Below are 19,288 nucleotides of genomic sequence, written 5' to 3'. Positions count from 1 at the left end.
GCGATGTGATTCACGATATTGGAGGGAATGGTAATTTTGTAATCATTATTTCCATTTCCCAAGACATTACAATAAAAGAATGTAAATGATTTTTATTTTTTTTTGCGAGGATCTGTACCAAACAAAGATTTCTAAGTGTGTGGGGGATATGATTGGAAGGCTGGGATGTCTCTGCAGCACCACAATACTCATTCATCATCTTTGCAATAGGGTGAGACAGAATAGGACTGAAGGACATGGGTTGATAACTGTCTCTTCTCTGTAGAAATCGCCAAGCGCTGAGAGTGAGAGAGCACAAAGTTTTGGGGCCTTATGTTGATGGCCTGTCTCGCCTGGCTGTGTCCTGCTACAAGGTACTTTAAGAACTCTGTCTAAATCTCTGCTCTGATTTTCTTCTTGCTTTCATGACACTGTGTTTCCAAGGGGAACGAGATGTTTGATAAAGTATGGTTTACAGACGTGTGTTTGTTTGTGGCGCCGGTGTCTCTGACAGGACATAGAGTCTCTGATGTCGGAAGGCAATAAATCGCGCACCGTAGCGGCCACAAATATGAATGAAGAGAGCAGCAGATCCCACGCTGTGTTCAACATCATCCTCACACACACACTCATGGACCTATTGTCTAAGGTAAGACACACACCCACACACACACACACACACACACACACACACACACACACACACACACACTCAGCATCAACTATTGACAACAGGATCATAACAATTCTCTTTCTTGACCTTAAATTCACTCTTACGTAGCGTTTTACTATTCAGTCATGACTTTACAGCAATGCCCAATGAATGCAAACATCCTGATCCATTAATCTCTTAAAGGGTAACTTTGTTTAGTTTTTTCAACCTGGACCCTATTTAAAAGGAACACGGCGACTTATTGGGACTTTAGCTTATTCACCGTATCCCCCAGAGTGAGATATGTCCATACATACCCTTCTCATCTCCGTGTGTGTTCTAACTCTGTCTGACGGCCCCCACGGCTAGCTTAGCCTAGCACAGATCCTGGAGGTAACCGGCTCCAACTAGGTTGGAACCTACTGCTCTCAATAAGTGACAAAATAATGCCAACATGTTCCTATTTACATGTTATGATTTGTATAGTCACAGCATGTACAAATAACAAGGTCACATGAGACACAGCCGTCTTCTAACCGTATACATACTGGGAACTATATTCTCAGAAAGGCGAAGCACTGATACTTCTGCTACTTGGGCGGAGTGATTTGCTTGTAGCACCTGAGAAGCCCCGAGCAGAGAGTAGCAGTGCTTCGCCTTTCTGAGAATATAGTTCCCAGTATGTATACGGTTAGAAGACGGCTGTGTCTCATGTGACCTTGTTATTTGTACACCCTGTGACTATACAAATCACAACATGTAAATAGGAAAATTTGGCATTATTTTGTCACTTATTGGGAGCGGTAGGCTAGTTGGAACCCGTTACCTCCAGGATCTGTGCTAAGCTATGCCAGCCGTGGGTGCGTCAGACAGAGTTACAACATGCACGGAGATGAGAAGGGTATGTATGGACTTATCTAACTCTGGGGGATACGGTGAATAAGCTAAAGTCCCAATAAGTCGCCGTGTTCCTTTAAGTTACTGATGGGAACAACAATCTTTGAAACTGGTCCAGTATTAAGCAAGAACAAGCTACAATGTAACGTTATTGGGCAAATGCGCATCTTCAATTTACGTCCAGTAAAAGTGATTGTTTTTGCCGCTGACAGGCTCAGAGAAGTGTCAACATTATGGAAAGGATCCCTTCAGATATATTGACCTTTTTGTTAAAGAGTAAGATCCTTTTTGTTTAACATGACACAGGTCCCAAATCGCTATCGCCAAACCTACCAGACTCCATTTAAATTAAGAGTAATTTTAACATCGTAAAAAAAGAAAAAAAAGAAAAGGTCATTCAAAGTAGACAGAAACAAAATAAAACGACCAAAAGCCGTCTTGGTTCGTCTTTCCACTGTTCCAACAATCACCTCTCTGGTTTGGTTGAAATAAACCCTTAATTTACCCATTTACATGTGGAAATAGGCTGGCTCTATACACGCTAAAAATATTGTGTATTTACATGGTTTCTGGTGAGTTTGGTGATGGCGATTTCGGAGCCAAACAAAAATCAAATAAAAATGATTTTACTCTTTAACAAAAAGGTCTATCTCTGTAGAGATCCTTTCTATAATGTTGTCAAACACTAACCCCTATTCTCCACTGGGCGCGTCTGCGCTGCGTTTCCGACTGCGCCGCTGCGCCACACGCCATACCACACCCGGAGCATCTCGAAAGCGGAGTGTCTTGCCTGCCCGACTGGCAGATTTTATTGTCTCTACACGTACTTGAAAGAAAAATCACGTGTTTATTAAGCTAGTATCTACCTTCCACTCCAAGCACTCCTGCAATTTAACTCCATGCCTTCTCTATTCTGGAGTTGTCCTTATAAAAAGGATCTGTGATGTCCTATTATGTCTTTCAACCTCCGAGAGGAATCTCTCGTCGTCGGTGTTAGAGGAGGAGTTGTAGGAGACATATACGATATTGGGGGGTGTTTTTTTTTTTTTTGGTAAATTGACTGGATGCTTTCGCTGTTTCACTTCCTGCCTGGCTGTCTGAACGGCCCGCAGCTCGCGTGAAAATAGACCTGGCGCGTATCTTTAGCGGAGCGGAGAGCCGCACGCTTCTGGGACGCGCCGTGACATGGGTGGTGGAATATCAGGCATTGACTTGAATGGCCGCGATTGCTCGCGGCGCATCCGGAACGCAGCGCAGACGCGCCCAGTGGAAAATGGGGTTAGAATAATAATCTGAGCATGTAGGTGGCAAAAAGTGGACGTATATTGATGGCCTGTTAGAATAGAATAGAATAGAATAGAATACACTTTATTGTCCCCGAGGTGAAATTTGTCTTGGGCATAGGGCTACAATCATGTAACATGTTACAGAAAAAACATTCTAAAATCGACAGAAAAATCAACATATACACGTAAACATTAGATCAACGAAGCATCTTAGGACATAAAAGAAGGACACATATGACTGTACAGGCAATAGGACATCTAAAATAGTAACTGTAATAACTACAGGGTTCTCGCTCAATACTGGACCAATGTCACAGACTTTTTGTTCCCATTTCGTTAGACACCTATGCATGAGGAAATAGGGTCCAGGTTTTAAAAAAAATACCGAAATGACCGTTTTAAGGTCATGTATAAATCTCCAACTGGCCTTCAGAAAAGTTTCGCTCCGCATTGACTGAATAAGATGGAGGGATTTTAGAAATAAAGTTGACCATCGTGTACGTGTCTCATGCGTGTCTGCTCCAGACGAGCGGGGAGAAGGTGAGCAAGCTGAGTCTGGTGGATCTGGCCGGCAGCGAGCGCGCAGCCAAGACTGGAGCAGCGGGGGAGCGGCTGAAAGAAGGGAGTAACATCAATAAGTGAGTCAACACTAAACTACGGAGGACACCTAAGGTGACGTGACCTACGTTTTTTTTCTTTTTCTTGTGCGCACGAGATACTTTCTGGTGCACATGCAAAAGTATCTCATGCTCCCAAGAAACCAATCTAAGGCTAGCAAACTGATGCTAACAAAGTGCTGCTAACGTTATGTGGCTAAAGTTCATATTTCACATTCACAGCATGAAATCGGTTAACAGCTGCATGATCATCTTTAACCCTCGTGTTGTCCCCCCTCACCCCCCACCCCACTATGCAACTTTTAGTTTTTCTCGGTCCAAATAAAAAACATTTTTCCAATGTTTTTGTCACTTTTTCCCAATGTTTTTGTCACTTTTCTTCTGCACTTTTTTTTGACGTTTTTGTTGTTTTTTCCCTACCAATGTTTTTTAAGCTTTTTTCTGTAATTTTTTATCACTTTTTTCAACGTTCTTTTACAAAAACAAATTCAAATGCTATAAAATAGAATAAAACACCCAAATTCAAAGAAAGTAGTGAACTGATCATTTATGTTACTTGTGAAGGGCGTTGTATGGAACCATCCGCGTTATTTTCTTTCGGACCTTTTGGTTGATAGAAACCCAAATTTCTCATATTGAAACTTTTAGAAAATGGGTCAAATTTGACCCGAGGACAACAGGAGGATTAAAGCTTTAGTGCGTAACTTTTTGATATTAATAAACATCCGTTACATTCAAGCCGTTGCCAAATGAGTTGCTACAAAGCTAATTAAGACTACCAGCTCCACACAACTCTCTCTGGATTTCTCAGTATGGCTATGTTCAGAAGATTGTGGCGTCTGGCGACTTTCCCGTGCAGAAACTCTAGTGAAGATAATTAGAGTCATGTTAGAATCATGTTTTTTTAATCCGTAGCTACTAGTAACTGCGCGGAATTACTCAGAATTCCTCATGGGGGAGACAGAAACTATGTGCTATAGCTTTAAGTTTGTTGATGACCCTATTTTTTTTCAGGAAGATGAATACCGCCTCCTCGGCAGCCATTCTGACTGCTACTCAGATTGGTTTCTCGTTCGCACCAGAAAGTATCTCGTGCACAACCAAATATTTTTTATTGCCATGTGCCTTTAGGGGCTCCGTACTAAAGACTTGTAACCCTCAGTGATCCAGATTCTTCTTCCAGAACTAAGTTAGATGCCTAAGCTGTATTCCTTCAAAGGGGATTACTGGCTGCGGTTGAGCTGTTTTTATTGTTGTCAACACTCACTTTTGATTTTGATATTTGTATTTGAAACCTTGCTGATCTCATTGGCTTTATCTTTCTTTGCTAGACCAGAAGCTATTTCCCCTCACATACTACAGCATAACGAGTGTTTCACATATTTATACAGCACCCCTGTCCGCTTGATTAAAATCTTTTAGCCTTTTCATGCCAAGATTTTTTTTTGTGTGAAGATAGTGTGTAACAAAAAGGTGACATATAGAGTAAACAATATACATACATAGACAAACATAGTTACAGACAGTCACAGACAATATATACATCGGTTATATTAAATGTTGGTGTGATTGAAGATTAAATGTACAAATGTGCAGATCATATATGAGATATAAATGTGTGTATGGATGTATTGGTGTTTGGATGACCGGCATGGTATAGGTACATGTTTGGTGAACCGTAGGTAGGTAGGTAGGTAGGTAGGTAGGTAGGTAGGTAGGTAAAATAACAAATCCACATGAATAATACGGACAAAAGACAAAAGATAAATAAAAAATCCACATGAATGTACTGAAGGATGTATAAGCATGAGACGCTTGCAGTGACAGGGCAGGGACTGACCCTGTGATTCAGTCTGCATGGTAAGGTGCTCTATGAGAGGGTGTGTCATGGTGGTAGTGCAAATAGGTCCAATAGCGCAAGGATAAAGTCTAGAGACCAGCATTAAATATTGGACAATATAAGAGAATAATGTAGACCTAGGAATATAAAAACTATATAGCAGTGCAAGGATGAGGTTTAAAAAAAGACAGCATTAAATATTGGCATTATAAGGGAATAAAGTAGACAATAGGATAGACACAAATCACCAGTCACTATTAGAGGTTTGACTGTTGATTTGTGTCTATCCTACTGTCTACTTTATTCCCTTATAATGTAGTTATTATTAATTAGTAGGGGGGAATGTAATTATTGCGGCAGAGATGATACTTACGGAGATAAATGAAGAAAAAAAAGATTTTTCTCTGCATTCTGTCCCATTAATACTTCCCTCCCTTTGTCTTTCCTCTTGATTCCCTCCCTCCCCCCTCTCTCTGTGTCTCTCCCTCCAGGTCCCTCAGCACTCTGGGTTTAGTTATCTCGGCCTTGGCTGACCAGGGAGCAGGGAAGAACAGGACCAAGTTTGTTCCCTACAGAGACTCTGTGCTGACCTGGCTGCTCAAGGTACGCACAGAAAATAACACAAACGCCTCGTTCACACAGCTTCCACGACAGACAAACAGGGGCGATGTATGTGTATCTTCACTTTCAGTTCCTTTTGCATTTCATACCCACCTTTATCCACAACAGGGTGCTATTACAATATGCATTTTTGATATCTAAAGAAACTGGACTTTCAAGTCTCTGAGTAATTCATTTTTCCGGTGTGCTTTCTGTTAATTTGCCCATTAAGTTTCCCCATTATGACTCTCCTGGTTATTTTCATTAGCTTTGATGCGTTTGAAAAAGATTCATTTTGCCAGCGGTTTTTGAATTTGACTTTAATATGGCTCCTTGTAGATCTGTAATTGTGTTCAAAGTAGCTTTCTAAAACTTGCGTAAAACCTGCTCCCCCCACAAACACAGCATTGCTCATAAATCACACGCTTTTCGCGCATTTAGTTTTTAATTATTTCTCTAATCAAAGCAGTGGATTTCCTTAATTTTGGTTAGCGATTTTCTTTTTTTTTTTTTTTTTTTTTTTTTTTAAGGGACTTTTTAAGGTTTGGCATTGTTTTTACCTGCAGGACAGCCTGGGAGGGAACAGCCGCACAGCCATGGTCGCCACCATCAGCCCGGCCGCGGACAACTACGACGAGACGCTGTCCACCCTGCGCTACGCCGACAGGGCCAAGAGCATCGTCAACCACGCCGTGGTCAACGAGGACCCCAACGCCCGCATCATCCGACAGCTCCGCGAGGAGGTGGAGAAACTGAAGGAGCAGCTCACCGAGGCCGAGGTTCACATCACTGTCGCCGGCACACGCGTTGCGATTATTGAATAAATAGCCCAGTAACTTGTGGAGAGTGTTAACGCATCTTCTGTCTGACTCTCAGTCTATGAAGGCCCCCGAGCTGAAGGACAGGCTGGAGGAGTCTGAGAAACTTATCCAAGAAATGACCGTCACCTGGGAGGACAAACTCCAGAAGACTGAGGCTATTGCGCAGGTAACACACACGCACACACACTCACACTCACACACACACTCACTCACTCAGCATCAGCTATTGACAACAATGTTTGTACTTCAAAAATAAGGGCAATTTATTTTAATAGTGACCTTAAATTCACTATTATGAAGTGTTTTACTATTTAGCCAGCACTTGCCCAATGAATGCAAAAGATCTCTTAAAGGGTAACTTTGTTTATTTTTCAACCTGGACTAGGGCTGGGCGATATGGAGAAATTTCTGACCAAATACCTCGATATCGATACTGCAACGATATTGCAGTGTTGACTACTGGTGCTTTCACAAAATATTTCCACAATGAGATTTTTGATAAATAATCATCAGTAATGTGGATATAATGACTAAGTGGGTATAGGCAAATAATAGAACAGCAAGAACAGTGGTAAGTTCAGAAAAGCACATCACTAAACCAGGAAAAGACAACACTTAGGCCATATTACGGTATTATGATATCCAAAATCTAAGACGATATCTAGTCTCATGTCACGATATCCATATAATATCTATATATTGCCCAGCTCTAACCTGGACCCTATTTAAGTTACCGATGGAAACCACAATCTTTGAAGTTGGTCCAATATTAAGCAAGACTGCAAGCTACAATATAACGTTAATGGGCAAATGTGCACCTTCAATTTCCGTCCACTAGAAGTGTTCGTTTTGCCACTGACAGACTCAGATTATTATTCTAAGTGTCTGAAAACATTATGGAAAGGATCCCTACAGAGAGAGACCTTTTTGTCCTTTTTTTCAACGTGAAACAGCCCCGAAATCACCATCGCCAAACCCACCAGACTCCATTTAAATAAACAGTCATTTTATCATCGTAAAACACACGTCGTTCAAAGTTAAACAGAAACAAAATAAAACGATCAAAAGCCGTCTTGGTTAGAGGCTATTGCGCAGGTAACACACACACACACACACACACACACACACACACACACACACACACACACACACAATTAGTTTCCCCTTGTAGAGATCAATAATAAAAAAGTTAATCTCATTCTTGTTATGCTTAAACAGGACTTAATTAACATTTCTGTCGATTTCTTGCACTCAGACGAGTGCAACAGACACATTTAATCAAACTGAGGAGATAAAATTAAAAAGTGAGTCATTGCCAATGGATTTTTTTTTTTCCTGTTCATTCGGCGTGACTTAATTCAACTTTAACTCAATTTATTCACTAAGTTGTGTTCAGTGGGGAGGTTATTTTCATCTCAGTTCCTTCTCTTTTTCAATCTTGCATTCCTTTCATCAAGCAGCTGAAGAATAGAATAATCAACTAATCAATTAGTGCATCAAATGTGTATTTTTTTTATTTTATTTTTTCTGTATAGGAGCGTCAGAGGCAGCTGGAGAGTCTGGGCATTTCCCTGCAGTCTTCTGGAATCCGAGTGGTGGATGACAAGTGTTTCCTGGTCAACCTAAACGCTGACCCTGCCCTCAACGAGCTGCTGGTCTACTACCTGAAGGTACTGGACACACACACACACACACACACACACACACACAGACACAGTCCAGAGCTGGGTACTAGAGATGCACCGATAGACTGGCCGGTTTTCATGTGCTCGTCCACGACCGCCAACCGACAGGTCAGTCTGACATATGCCGATTTCACGCTGGTCAACGCTACGATTAACTGACAACATAAGTCATACGAGTTACAGTTCTCAAGGACGCACGCACACACGGACGCCACAGCACGGTCTCTTTTTCCTTTCTCTCAACTTCTCCGCCGTGTGTGGCGCTAGTGTGCGGTGTGAAGCTAGTGTCCGCGCTATTCTCGCACATGTAGGGAACCTCGTGAATTAACCTGCAACATGTCAGCTGTTTGGAATCTTTTCAGCGCGTGTGCAGAAGATAACAAGTTTGCAATATGCAACACCTGCAAGGAAAAAGTAGGGCGTGGAGGGACGACACCAAAAACCCAAATCACATTTTTTTTGTTGGATATTGGATGTGAAAAGAAGGAAATGGTTCTAACATTGCACTTAAGATGTGTGTGAATTTCCCAAACCAGGAGTAATGTATATAGTTCTATTTTATAGTGATCCATTATCTGTTCAAAAAATGTTCTATGTTCTGTGCAAAATGTTCTATTAAAGGAAAGATAGAAATTAAATATTTGCGTGTGCTGTGAAGTGGTTAGAAAAAATGAAATCGGAATCGGCTAAAATCGGTATCGGCTGGCCTAACTCAATGAAAATCGGAAATGGGAATCAGCCTAGAAAGTTGTAATCGGTGCATCTCTACTGTGTACTGTACATGTAGAGGCTGACTGACACAGACACACACATGGGCACACAGACACATGCATGCACACATGTTCTGCAACAATGCATTTTGTGGCCATGGCTACTAGGGCTGGGACGATATGCTTTGGTCTCGATTTGATTCTTTCATGATGATACACGGGGTGCTGATTTGATATGTATTGCATTTTTCATTTATTGTGATTCTAGAAGTCTTGCGATTTGATAGTATTGAGTATTTTCTTTCCCCTTCTTTAACAAAAGCAAAAGTTGAATAGTACACTTCTAGAGGCAATATATCATGAGACATTTCTAAAAACGAATTGTTTTCTAAAAGAGAATGCAGATCACATGTCAGTCAGTCATTCTGACATTTATTTCATTTGTAAAGAAGTAAAAAACATGGATTTTCTGCTTTCGCTCTGTTTTGCTGTGTATATTATTTTAACGAATATTTTAACAATATTGATTCTGGGGAAAGAAATCGATTATAAAAGTCTTCGCCAAAAATCCGATACATAGATGAATCGGTATTTTTATTTTTTTATTTTTTCACCTCTAATGTCTCCTCTGTGTCCCGTGTCCAGGAGCACACGCGTGTGGGCTCGGCCAACTCGCAGGACATCCAGCTGTGCGGGATGGCCATCCAAGCGGAGCACTGCGTCATCGACATCACCGAGGACAGCGGCGTGGTGCTCAGTCCTCACCGCAACGCTCGGTACGTCGGCTACTCAGCCCGAATCGACAACACTGCAAGCCGTGTTTGATTGATCGCTGGGACTTCACTCCCTCCGTACACCGCTGACTTTGCTTTCTCATACATTTTGAACCGATATTATCCACTGCTGGATGTTCCATCAGCACTGAGAAATAGTTTTTGCTCAGAACACAATACACAAGCCAGTTCTGGTTTTTAGAACAGAAATCGGATACACCTGGAAACTCTGCTTACATAAAAATGATCACTTTGTATTTTGCATCTCCCTCAATTTACTTACCCTAAAAATCCAATTTCTATAATCAAAATATCCTTAAATACTTTGGATATTCTCAAACTATTCCCCTACGATGTGTTGGATGAGAAATTAATATCATTATATAAATAAATTGTATTAAAGGTGCTCTAAGCGATGTTGGGTGGCGTCACTTCTTGTTGACGTTCGAAGTGTTGTCAAAACGGAGGCTCGCTCGCCCCTCCCTCCTCCTCATCCCGTCCCCTCCCCCTCCCTTCCGCGCACTAACCCCCCCAACCCCCACCCCCAAATCCTTCTTGTCGGTTATTGGCTGGAACTCTGTTTGTTATGTTTGGTGGTGCAGGTTGGCCCAGTTTGTTTTTGTTGCCGTTTGTGGAGCCTGGGCTGTCTACAGAGAGCGCGTTTTTTTTTTTACAGTGTGTTCAGGGGACAGGCAGCTAGCGGATAGGGGGGAGATGTTTGCTGTATGTGACAAAAAATGTTGTAGCCTAAAATCGCTTAGAGCACCTTTAATAGTGATTCAATGAGTCATGACAGTTTTAAGTTACCTGTGAGAACAATCCATGATTTGTATTTGTTAATATCGTGTTGTATCAATCTATTTTTTTTTTTTGTCTTTCACCCACTAGAACATGTTTGAATGGTGCTGCCGTCACCAGTCCAGTGCAGCTTCACCACGGTGACAGAATCCTGTGGGGAAACAACCACTTCTTCAGGTCTGTTTCCCCCTGCAGAGCGAGCGTTGACTTCTGTATCATTCTAGCACTGACACGCTGCAGCGGCATTTATTTACATGTGATCACAAACTCTTCATTGTGTCTCTTCCCATATTCGCTACAACACACTTCCTCTTCCTGTTGCACACAACCACCACCCACTCATGCACACACATACACACACACACACACACAGGATCAATCTGCCGAGGCATATGGTCCGCGCGGGAGCTGAGGACGAGGAGAGCGGCGCCGCGATGAAGACGTGTTTGAGCACAGAGCGGCTGGAGGTGGACTTTGACGCGTCCAGCGACGTGTCGAGCGAGCTGAGCTTCGGCTACGAGTTTGCTCAGGCCGAAGTCATGATGAAAGGCATGGGCAACAACGGTGAGTCCGACTGAAAGTGTCAAGCAGTGACATAGGCGCGCTTCCTTAAGAGAGACACAGTCACAGATACGGATAGATTTATTCGTCCCCGAAGGGCAGTTCAGTTTCTACAGTCAGCCGAAACATATGTACACATTCATACTGCCAGTCATCAGTGGCAGAGGGAGCGTAACAAAAAGGCATATGCAAAGTGCGAGGTCCAAAAGTATAGCCTACAACAAGAAAAAATATTTGAAATAGCTGAATAAAGATGATAAAGTACGATAAAGAGAGACAAAACCAGTTGAATGAACGATGAAGAATGTTTATTTAACATGGCACAGTAAATTAGATGCGGATGTGTTTCAGAAAAGGCCCTTCCTTTGAGCATGTTTTCAGGCCGCCAGTTGTGGTAAATAAAGTGACGGTGCATTACTCAACGTTTTTACACAGTTATTGTGTCATAACACCTTAAATCAGATCTGAAAGATATGGACATGTGCACATATAGAGACATTTCCAATTTAAAGAGAGAGATTTTAAAGAAGAGCTGCGCCTCGCCTGTAAAGTGGACGAGAGCAGGCGGCGGTGGCGGCAGTGGGCGGCGGTGACAAAAAGCCGCGGTCAAGTCGGACATTTTACAGCCGCTTCCAGCTGCCTTCAGGCTGAACAGGAAGTCACACAAACACTCACATCCTGTTAGGTCTGATTCCGATTTCATAAAATGTTATCATATATCAGCTTGTACACTTGTCTCCAGTTGTTTTTATTATGATAGAGTAGCTGCCAAAATGCTCTACATGCGATCTGTTGCTGATGTTAATAACCAACAGGCTGTAGATGATCCGTAGTCTGAACGGATTTAGTCTCGCTGACTTCTAAACGTCACCATCAACCACAACATGTGTTCTGTCCAGAACAAGCCTTCAAATCAGACAAATAGCTGTTAAAATCCCTCCAATTCAAAAACAATAAAAAGTTCATGTAAGACGTCAGTCATGTTGAGTCGATTATAATGCCCCGGGTCTTGCAGTCGGTGGAAAGAAACCCACGGGCGCCTTGATCTCGTGAGGTTACCGTTGCCCACGTGTGCGTGACGTCAGAGCAAGTCGGGATCAAGTTCGGACACAAATCCAACCGGCGTGCATTGGGCGGCGATCGCCGGTGATCGATCCTGCGCAGGCCTGGCTCATCTCCAACGAGCCTACTCTGTCTGAGCTCCTGGCCCCGCCTTCCGTCTGCTCCGATTGGTCAGCTGGCCCACTCTGTTGTGACTGGTCAACCAAATTCAACCAAGTGACGTCTCTGGGCGGGCTGTGCTTGCTCAGGCGGCACCAATGGGCAGCACTTTAAAAAAAAAACTGGGCTGGCTTTCTCAAGCAATGACATCACTAATTGAGGAATTTCAAACAGGAATGTGGGTGAGGCGTTTTGTTGTACTATACATCTATTACATACACACAAAAACTATATAACACACTAAAGACAGGAAAAATCCAAAATAACATATTAGGGGCTCTTTAAATCTACTTTGGTTGGATGGTCCACCCAGGCACCTGTAAACTTGTCCTTTGTACCATTTTAAACTCCTATGCTATACTCTTTGTGTCCGTATGTGGAAGTCCAACCTGTAGCTCTGGCCTGTGAGTAGGGAGCTCAGGGCATCTGGTAAGATAGAGGGAAGTTTATCACAGTTCATTTACACATACTGCCTCATTTTTTTTGTTTTTAAGTTGGTTGAATATCGGCAAAGTATCCCTTTTGTCGTTCTTACCGATTGATGAATGAATTGATTGATTGAAGTTGACCGATGAGATCACAGGGATAAAAGCTCCGAGCTACGAGCAATAGTATATAACTAGGCCTGTGACAATTATGAAATAATTGTCTAGTTGCAATTTTTTTTATGTAATCGCCGTTTCTTTGTTCAACCGCAGTTAGTTGAAAACGTTAGCTACGGTCCTAAGGGGTTTGATTTTGTTTAGGTGTTTAGATGTGCCAAAGTGATTATTGGTGCTTTGTTTTATTGATGAGGATGCGTTCTACTGTCAATTTTATGTTTTATTTTGGAATTTTTAGGCCTTTATTGTTGATAGGACAGCTTAGTCTTGAAAGGGTAGAGAGAAGGGCGACGACATGCAGCAAAGGGCCGCAGGTCGGAACCGAACCCGCAGCCGCTGCGGCAAGGACTGCGCCTCTGCATATGGGCGTGTGCTCTACCAGGTGAGCTACCCAGGCGACCAATTTTATGTTAATTTAAGAAAAAATACAACGTTTTATATAATATTGAAATGATATAATAATATAATAAAGAGGCACAGGCTGTGTACCTGTGTTTTTACATTATCTGGGTCACACGACAGTGATATAACCAAAATATGTATCCTGGGATTCATTCAAAACTTTAAGTTGTTTGAAAAAGTAATACACAAATAAATACTTTTCAGTTTGACTGAAAGAGACAATTATATTGTTAATTGCAATTATTTCGGAGACAATTCATTTTAACGGTAAAATTTGGAATGTGCGAGACAGAAGATATTCAGTGTTTAGCACTGGCGGTCAAGGACGAAATACTTTTTTTTTAAATGGGTCACAAAAGATATAATTTTTTTAACAAGACTAAGACTCTACAGCCATGGCTCATTGGTGCGCTTTTAATAGTTTTTGGACAACACTGGAGCTCAATGGCACAGTGGAATACGATATATTAGGCTTTGGAAACACACACAATACTTGTTAACAGGATTTGGTCATTTTCTTTCAAGAATAAGAGAGAATAGCTTACTGTTTAAGTTAACCAGTCCCGTTTTTTAAAGCTTTATCAAAAGCACAGGATGTCCACCCAGTTACTCCAAACCGCTTGTGTGCCGTGTAATCCAAATATTTAGACCTCAAATGATTCCACTGAGGTTCCAAAAGTTCAATATTTACCCCTTTAATCTACATTTTCCACAATGTTCTGATTGTGTAAAGCCTGCGGTGCTCTGAAAGAAAACTCTGCTTGCCAAAATAGAGATAATGAGGTAAATATTGGATTTTGGACAAACGATGAGCGCAGTCCTGTGAGGCAGTGCCAGCTTATTTGGGGTTGACTAAACAATGACAGATTTTTTCACTTTAGGATGGACATGTCAAACTCAACTTCACTAAGGGCCACACTGGAAAATGAGAATCCCACCCAGGGCCAGACATGTCTAGTTTGACATGCTTTTATTTTGAAAAAGTCAGATATCTTTGACTGTTTTTATTGCATGTCTCATATAGCTTTCTCACTTACAGTTTGGTCGACATAAAGCCCTAATAAAGTCAGCAACAAAGTTCCTTAGCCATTCGGCTTTGAGTAATTGCAGTTTGAAAATAAAAAAAGTCTTTTTGGTTTGGCGCACAATCAGGCTCACCAAAATGTACTGTGAAAATTGATAGGCGGGCCGGATCAAAATTTGCGATGGGCAGGGTTCGGCCCGCGGGCCTTGAGTTTGACACGTGTGCTCTAGATGTTCTATTTAATTTGATAGGACAGAATAGTACATTAGAAACTTCTTCACACTAACTTCTCTCTCTCCTTTGAGTTATTATGGATCCCACTGCGGTTCTAGGCAAGTCCCGCCCTACAAAGCAGTCTGATTGGTTGAGGTTAGGCATTGACCCCGCGTAGTTCAATTCAATTCAATTCAATTTTATTTATAGTATCAAATCATAACATAAGTTATCTCGAGACACTTTACAGATAGAGTAGGTCTAGACCACACTCTATAATTTACAAAGCCCCAACAATTCCAACAATTCCAGTAATTCCCTCAAGAGCAAGCAGTGCGACAGTGGCGAGGAAAAACTCCCTCTTGGGAAGAAACCTCGGACAGACCCAGGCTCTTGGTAGGCGGTGTCTGACGAGCCGGTTGGGGGTGTGATGAACAGTGGCGATAGTAGTCACATTAATAATAGTTGAGGTTAGGATAGCTGATTGGTCAGGGGATAGGACCTGAACAAATCGGGTTCTGTTACCTTGCGCGACCATGGGCGCCTGGCCAATCGTAGGACGCGAATGCTGTTCCGTGTTTAACAGTAAGGGTTGTAAAACGCCACGTCGGGCAAGTACTGGAAATATAAAAACCCACTTGTCCGTTTGGGCACTATCGTATCATATATGACGTTATCGTTGTTATGCCCCGTCAGAGAAGGCTTGTTGATGATTTGATTGGAATTTGCCGTTGGCCAATCAAGAATTGAGTTGCCGCTTGATGCTTTTGGTGGTTTTTTTTCGATATTTTTTTTGCACTTTTGATGCATTAAATGTTTCACTGTATTTTCGATGTTAACGTTTGTGTTACGCTTCTTTGACGTTTTATTTTTCGAAGTTTTAAGTTTTTTTCCCCCAACGTCATTTTTTTTCCAAACTTTTGTCCTTGACAATTTTTTTTTTGTAAAGGGGCTGGTAAAAATTTACTTAGGGCAGATAGACATTTTTTTGTGAAAAGTGAAAATAAAAAGTTAAAGGTCCCATGGCATGAAAATTTCACGTTATGAGGTTTTTTAACATTAATATGAGTTCCCCCAGCCTGCCTATGGTCCCCCAGTGGCTAGAAATGGTGATAGGTGTAAACTGAGCCCTGGGTATCCTGCTCTGCCTTTGAGAAAATGAAAGCTCAGATGGGCCGATCTGGAATCTTCTCCTTATGAGGTCATAAGGAGCAAGGTTACCTCCCCTTTCTCTGCTTTGCCCACACCCAGAGAATTTGGCCCACCCATGAGAAAGAGACATCATGGCTTTCAAACGAGCAAAGCATGGCAGTTGGTCAAGGCCACACCCCAAGGCCACCCCCCCTATCTCCTCCTCAATAGCATTTAAAGCTACAGACACAGAAATGCCACATCCTAAGGAAAGCTCATTGTGGGACTGGCTCTAGTGGCTGTAATTCTGCACCAAGGCTGAATTTCAGGAAAGAGACTTCAGATACAGTATTAGGGGACCACTAAGGTCTATATAAAAGAGACTTCAGATACAGTATTAGGGGACCACTAAGGTCTATATAAAAGAGACTTCAGATACAGTATTAGGGGACCACTAAAGTCTATATAAAAGAGACTTCAGATACAGTATTAGGGGACCACTAAGGTCTATATAAAAGAGACTTCAGATACAGTATTAGGGGACCACTAAGGTCTATATAAAAGAGACTTCAGATACAGTATTAGGGGACCACTAAGGTCTATATAAAAGAGACTTCAGATACAGTATTAGGGGACCACTAAAGTCTATATAAAAGAGACTTCAGATACAGTATTAGGGGACCACTAAGGTCTATATAAAAGAGACTTCAGATACAGTATTAGGGGACCACTAAGGTCTATATAAAAGAGACTTCAGATACAGTATTAGGGAACCACTAAGGTCTATATAAAAGAGACTTCAGATACAGTATTAGGGAACCACTAAGGTCTATATAAAAGCATCCAAAAAGCAGCATGTCATAGGACCTTTAAACCCTGGCTACTGAAGGGCGGTTCTTGCCTAGAACTGCAGTGGATTCCATAATAACACCTCTTCCTCCTCTCTCCATCCTCTGGCTCCTCCTCAGACCCTTTGCAGGCGGTGTTACAGACCCTGGAGAGGCAGCACGAGGAGGAGAAGCGCTGTGCCCTGGAGCGCCAGAGGCAGATGTACGAACAGGAGCTGCGGCAGCTCCGCCAGAGGCTTACTCCTGAGAAACCCTCACGCGGCCTGGACCCAGCGGGCACTGCTGCTGCTGTGACATCACCCAGCTCCACCAAGCGCATGCGCCGCTGGAGCGAGGACAGGTGAGATGCAACAGGGAGTTAACTGCCAGTTAAGGGCGTTTTCACATACAGTCCTCTTTGAACGAACCAAACTCAGTCCTCTTAAAGCTGACCAAAACGTGGACCGACAGAAAAGGGACTCAGTTCTTTTTTGCGTTGACATTGTCAGTTTACTTGAAAGAGGACTCAGTTTTCTTTCTGGTCCACTTCAGCTCAGGCCTCAGGGCTACAATATTTACAGATCAAAAAGGCAAAGCGAACCTGAAGCGTGTTGTGTTCACAATGCACAGGTGAAAAGAACCGCAACGCGGATTTGAAGCCAACCGTACTCAGAGGGGTCTGAGTCTCTTTGGAGCGTTCACATATGCGCAGAAAATGCTGACTAATAGGTTTGAGTTTTTTTGGAGGTGCTGAAACAGACCAAGTGTAAAAAACGCCCTAAGTCAGATTTCATAGCTGCTTTGTAAAACTTTTTGACCAGGTGTTCTCACACATTACTTATTGATTTGTTTATTTACATTAATGTGTTAAAGATAGGATATGATATAAATATAAAGCCATTCACGATGATTATTATTATTATTATTATATAGTACTGGAAAAGGTGTAGGCTTAAATAAGCTTTTGCTGCTTCCTACTCCTTTTCGGACATGTTAAGTTAATATTGTGTTTTTGTTCTTTTAGCTTTTATTGTATTTTTTATTTGTTTTATTTTTTACACGTTCAAAATAAAGCATTCATTCATTCAAACTTTGTGTTTGTGGCTCAGAGAAGCGATGATGACTCGCAGCCTGCGGCGCCTGAGGGAGCAGATAGTCCGGGCCAACCTGCTGGCGCAGGAGGCCGGCTTCATCGCCGAGGAGCTCAGCAAGAGGACGGAGTACCTGGTCACTCTGCAGATACCTGCTGCCAACCTGGATGCCAACAGGAAGGTAGTGAGGGTGTTACAGAATCCTAAACGTAATCGACATCAGCGGCCAAGGAAGGAACAAGATGTCAAAAGTACCAACCGCTCGCTTTGGTTGACTTGCTACTTCAGGCAGAGATGGGGACTCGAGTCTGAGACTTGGACTGGAGTCGCACACACAGTGACCTCAGACTCGACTCGGACTCGAGATGCCAGACTCGTAAAAAAAAGGTGTTTTTAGAAAACGTCTGATGAGCCCAATGTTATTCCCCTCCCTGCGTAACACGTGATACATAACGTACCTGCTGTGCGCGGCCACACGTGGGAGATGACAGACATGTCGACCGCAACGGCAGCTGCTGTGCGATTCATTACAAGCTTCGGCTTTTAAAACTTCATATCACAAGGCCCAAACAAAAGAAGCGCTATTGCGAAAACTATGTGGACTCTAGCTCAGAGACCTGTGGGCATCTCTGACTTCAGGTACTTGTTGGGAGCAAGTTTAAAATAGCATGCTGTTTTTTTATACTGTGGTGCAGGAGTTTTCAAAGTCTAAGAATAAATTGAAACAACTGTGACTCCCATTTTGGCAGAATAGCACCATTAAAAATATGCTACGGAAGTAGAGACATTAATTATTGGATTACTTTGATACTGAAAAAAAATCTTCAAAAATGTGATGATTCTCAAGCAAGTCCTGGCAAGTTATAAAGAATGTGTTTTTTTCTATCATTTGACTATGATTACTTGTGATGGACACCGGAGATAATGACATCCTCACATGGTGAGGATAGGTAGGAAAACCATACTGTTAGCTAAAATAAATGTATCACGTCTGCGTGGTCAGATTTGAGTTTTGACTATGAGGAATACGAATTGTGCAATCAGGCACTAAGGGATTTACAGTACCTTAATTGACTGTGTTGGTAAGCGGGCCAAACCCGCCACAATAACAAACTCTGGTATGCTCCCAGTGTATGGTTTGGAAAATGGTTGGCTGCAATACAAGTGGTATAATATGCATAATATACTGTTCCTCTGCTTGGATTTTCAGGACAACGTGAATGAAAAACCGCTTTCTCTCTCCCCCATTTCTATAGCGTGATGTAGTATTAAGTGAGCCGGCCATCCAGGTTCGCCGTAAAAGTAAAGGGAAGCAGATCTGGGCTCTGGAAAAGCTGGAGAACAGGCTGGTGGACATGAGGGAACTCTACCAGGAGTGGAAGGACTTTGATGAAGACAACTCTGTGAGTGAATAGAGATAAGAGCCTGTTTGACCCACAGACTTGGATAAATGAATTACATTATAATCTGTGGAATATTTAGTGTTCTATTTAGTTTTGTATGTGTAGATATGTCAGTTAATATCTGTCAGAATTCATCTGCTCGCTTTCATGTGTGC

The 19,288-nt window shown here is 42.2% G+C and overlaps 1 protein-coding gene across 1 annotated transcript in view; it reads left to right on the top strand.

Annotated features, from left to right (window-relative positions):
• Positions 1-19,288, top strand: part of LOC120547212 (kinesin-like protein KIF13B) — a 72,282-nt gene that overhangs the window by 17,265 nt on the left and 35,729 nt on the right. Inside the window, 13 exon segments of the mRNA XM_039782695.1 lie at positions 266-353; positions 494-628; positions 3,340-3,452; positions 5,763-5,874; positions 6,438-6,650; positions 6,748-6,858; positions 8,228-8,362; positions 9,733-9,863; positions 10,749-10,835; positions 11,032-11,222; positions 16,781-17,000; positions 17,749-17,911; positions 18,987-19,133. Of these exon segments, the coding sequence (XP_039638629.1) occupies positions 266-353; positions 494-628; positions 3,340-3,452; positions 5,763-5,874; positions 6,438-6,650; positions 6,748-6,858; positions 8,228-8,362; positions 9,733-9,863; positions 10,749-10,835; positions 11,032-11,222; positions 16,781-17,000; positions 17,749-17,911; positions 18,987-19,133 (1,846 nt within the window).

This window comes from Perca fluviatilis, chromosome 18 (genome assembly GCF_010015445.1).
Source record: "Perca fluviatilis chromosome 18, GENO_Pfluv_1.0, whole genome shotgun sequence".
NCBI lineage: Eukaryota > Metazoa > Chordata > Actinopteri > Perciformes > Percidae > Perca > Perca fluviatilis.
Note: the sequence above shows the minus strand (reverse complement) of the source record. Positions and strands in the feature narration are given on the sequence as shown.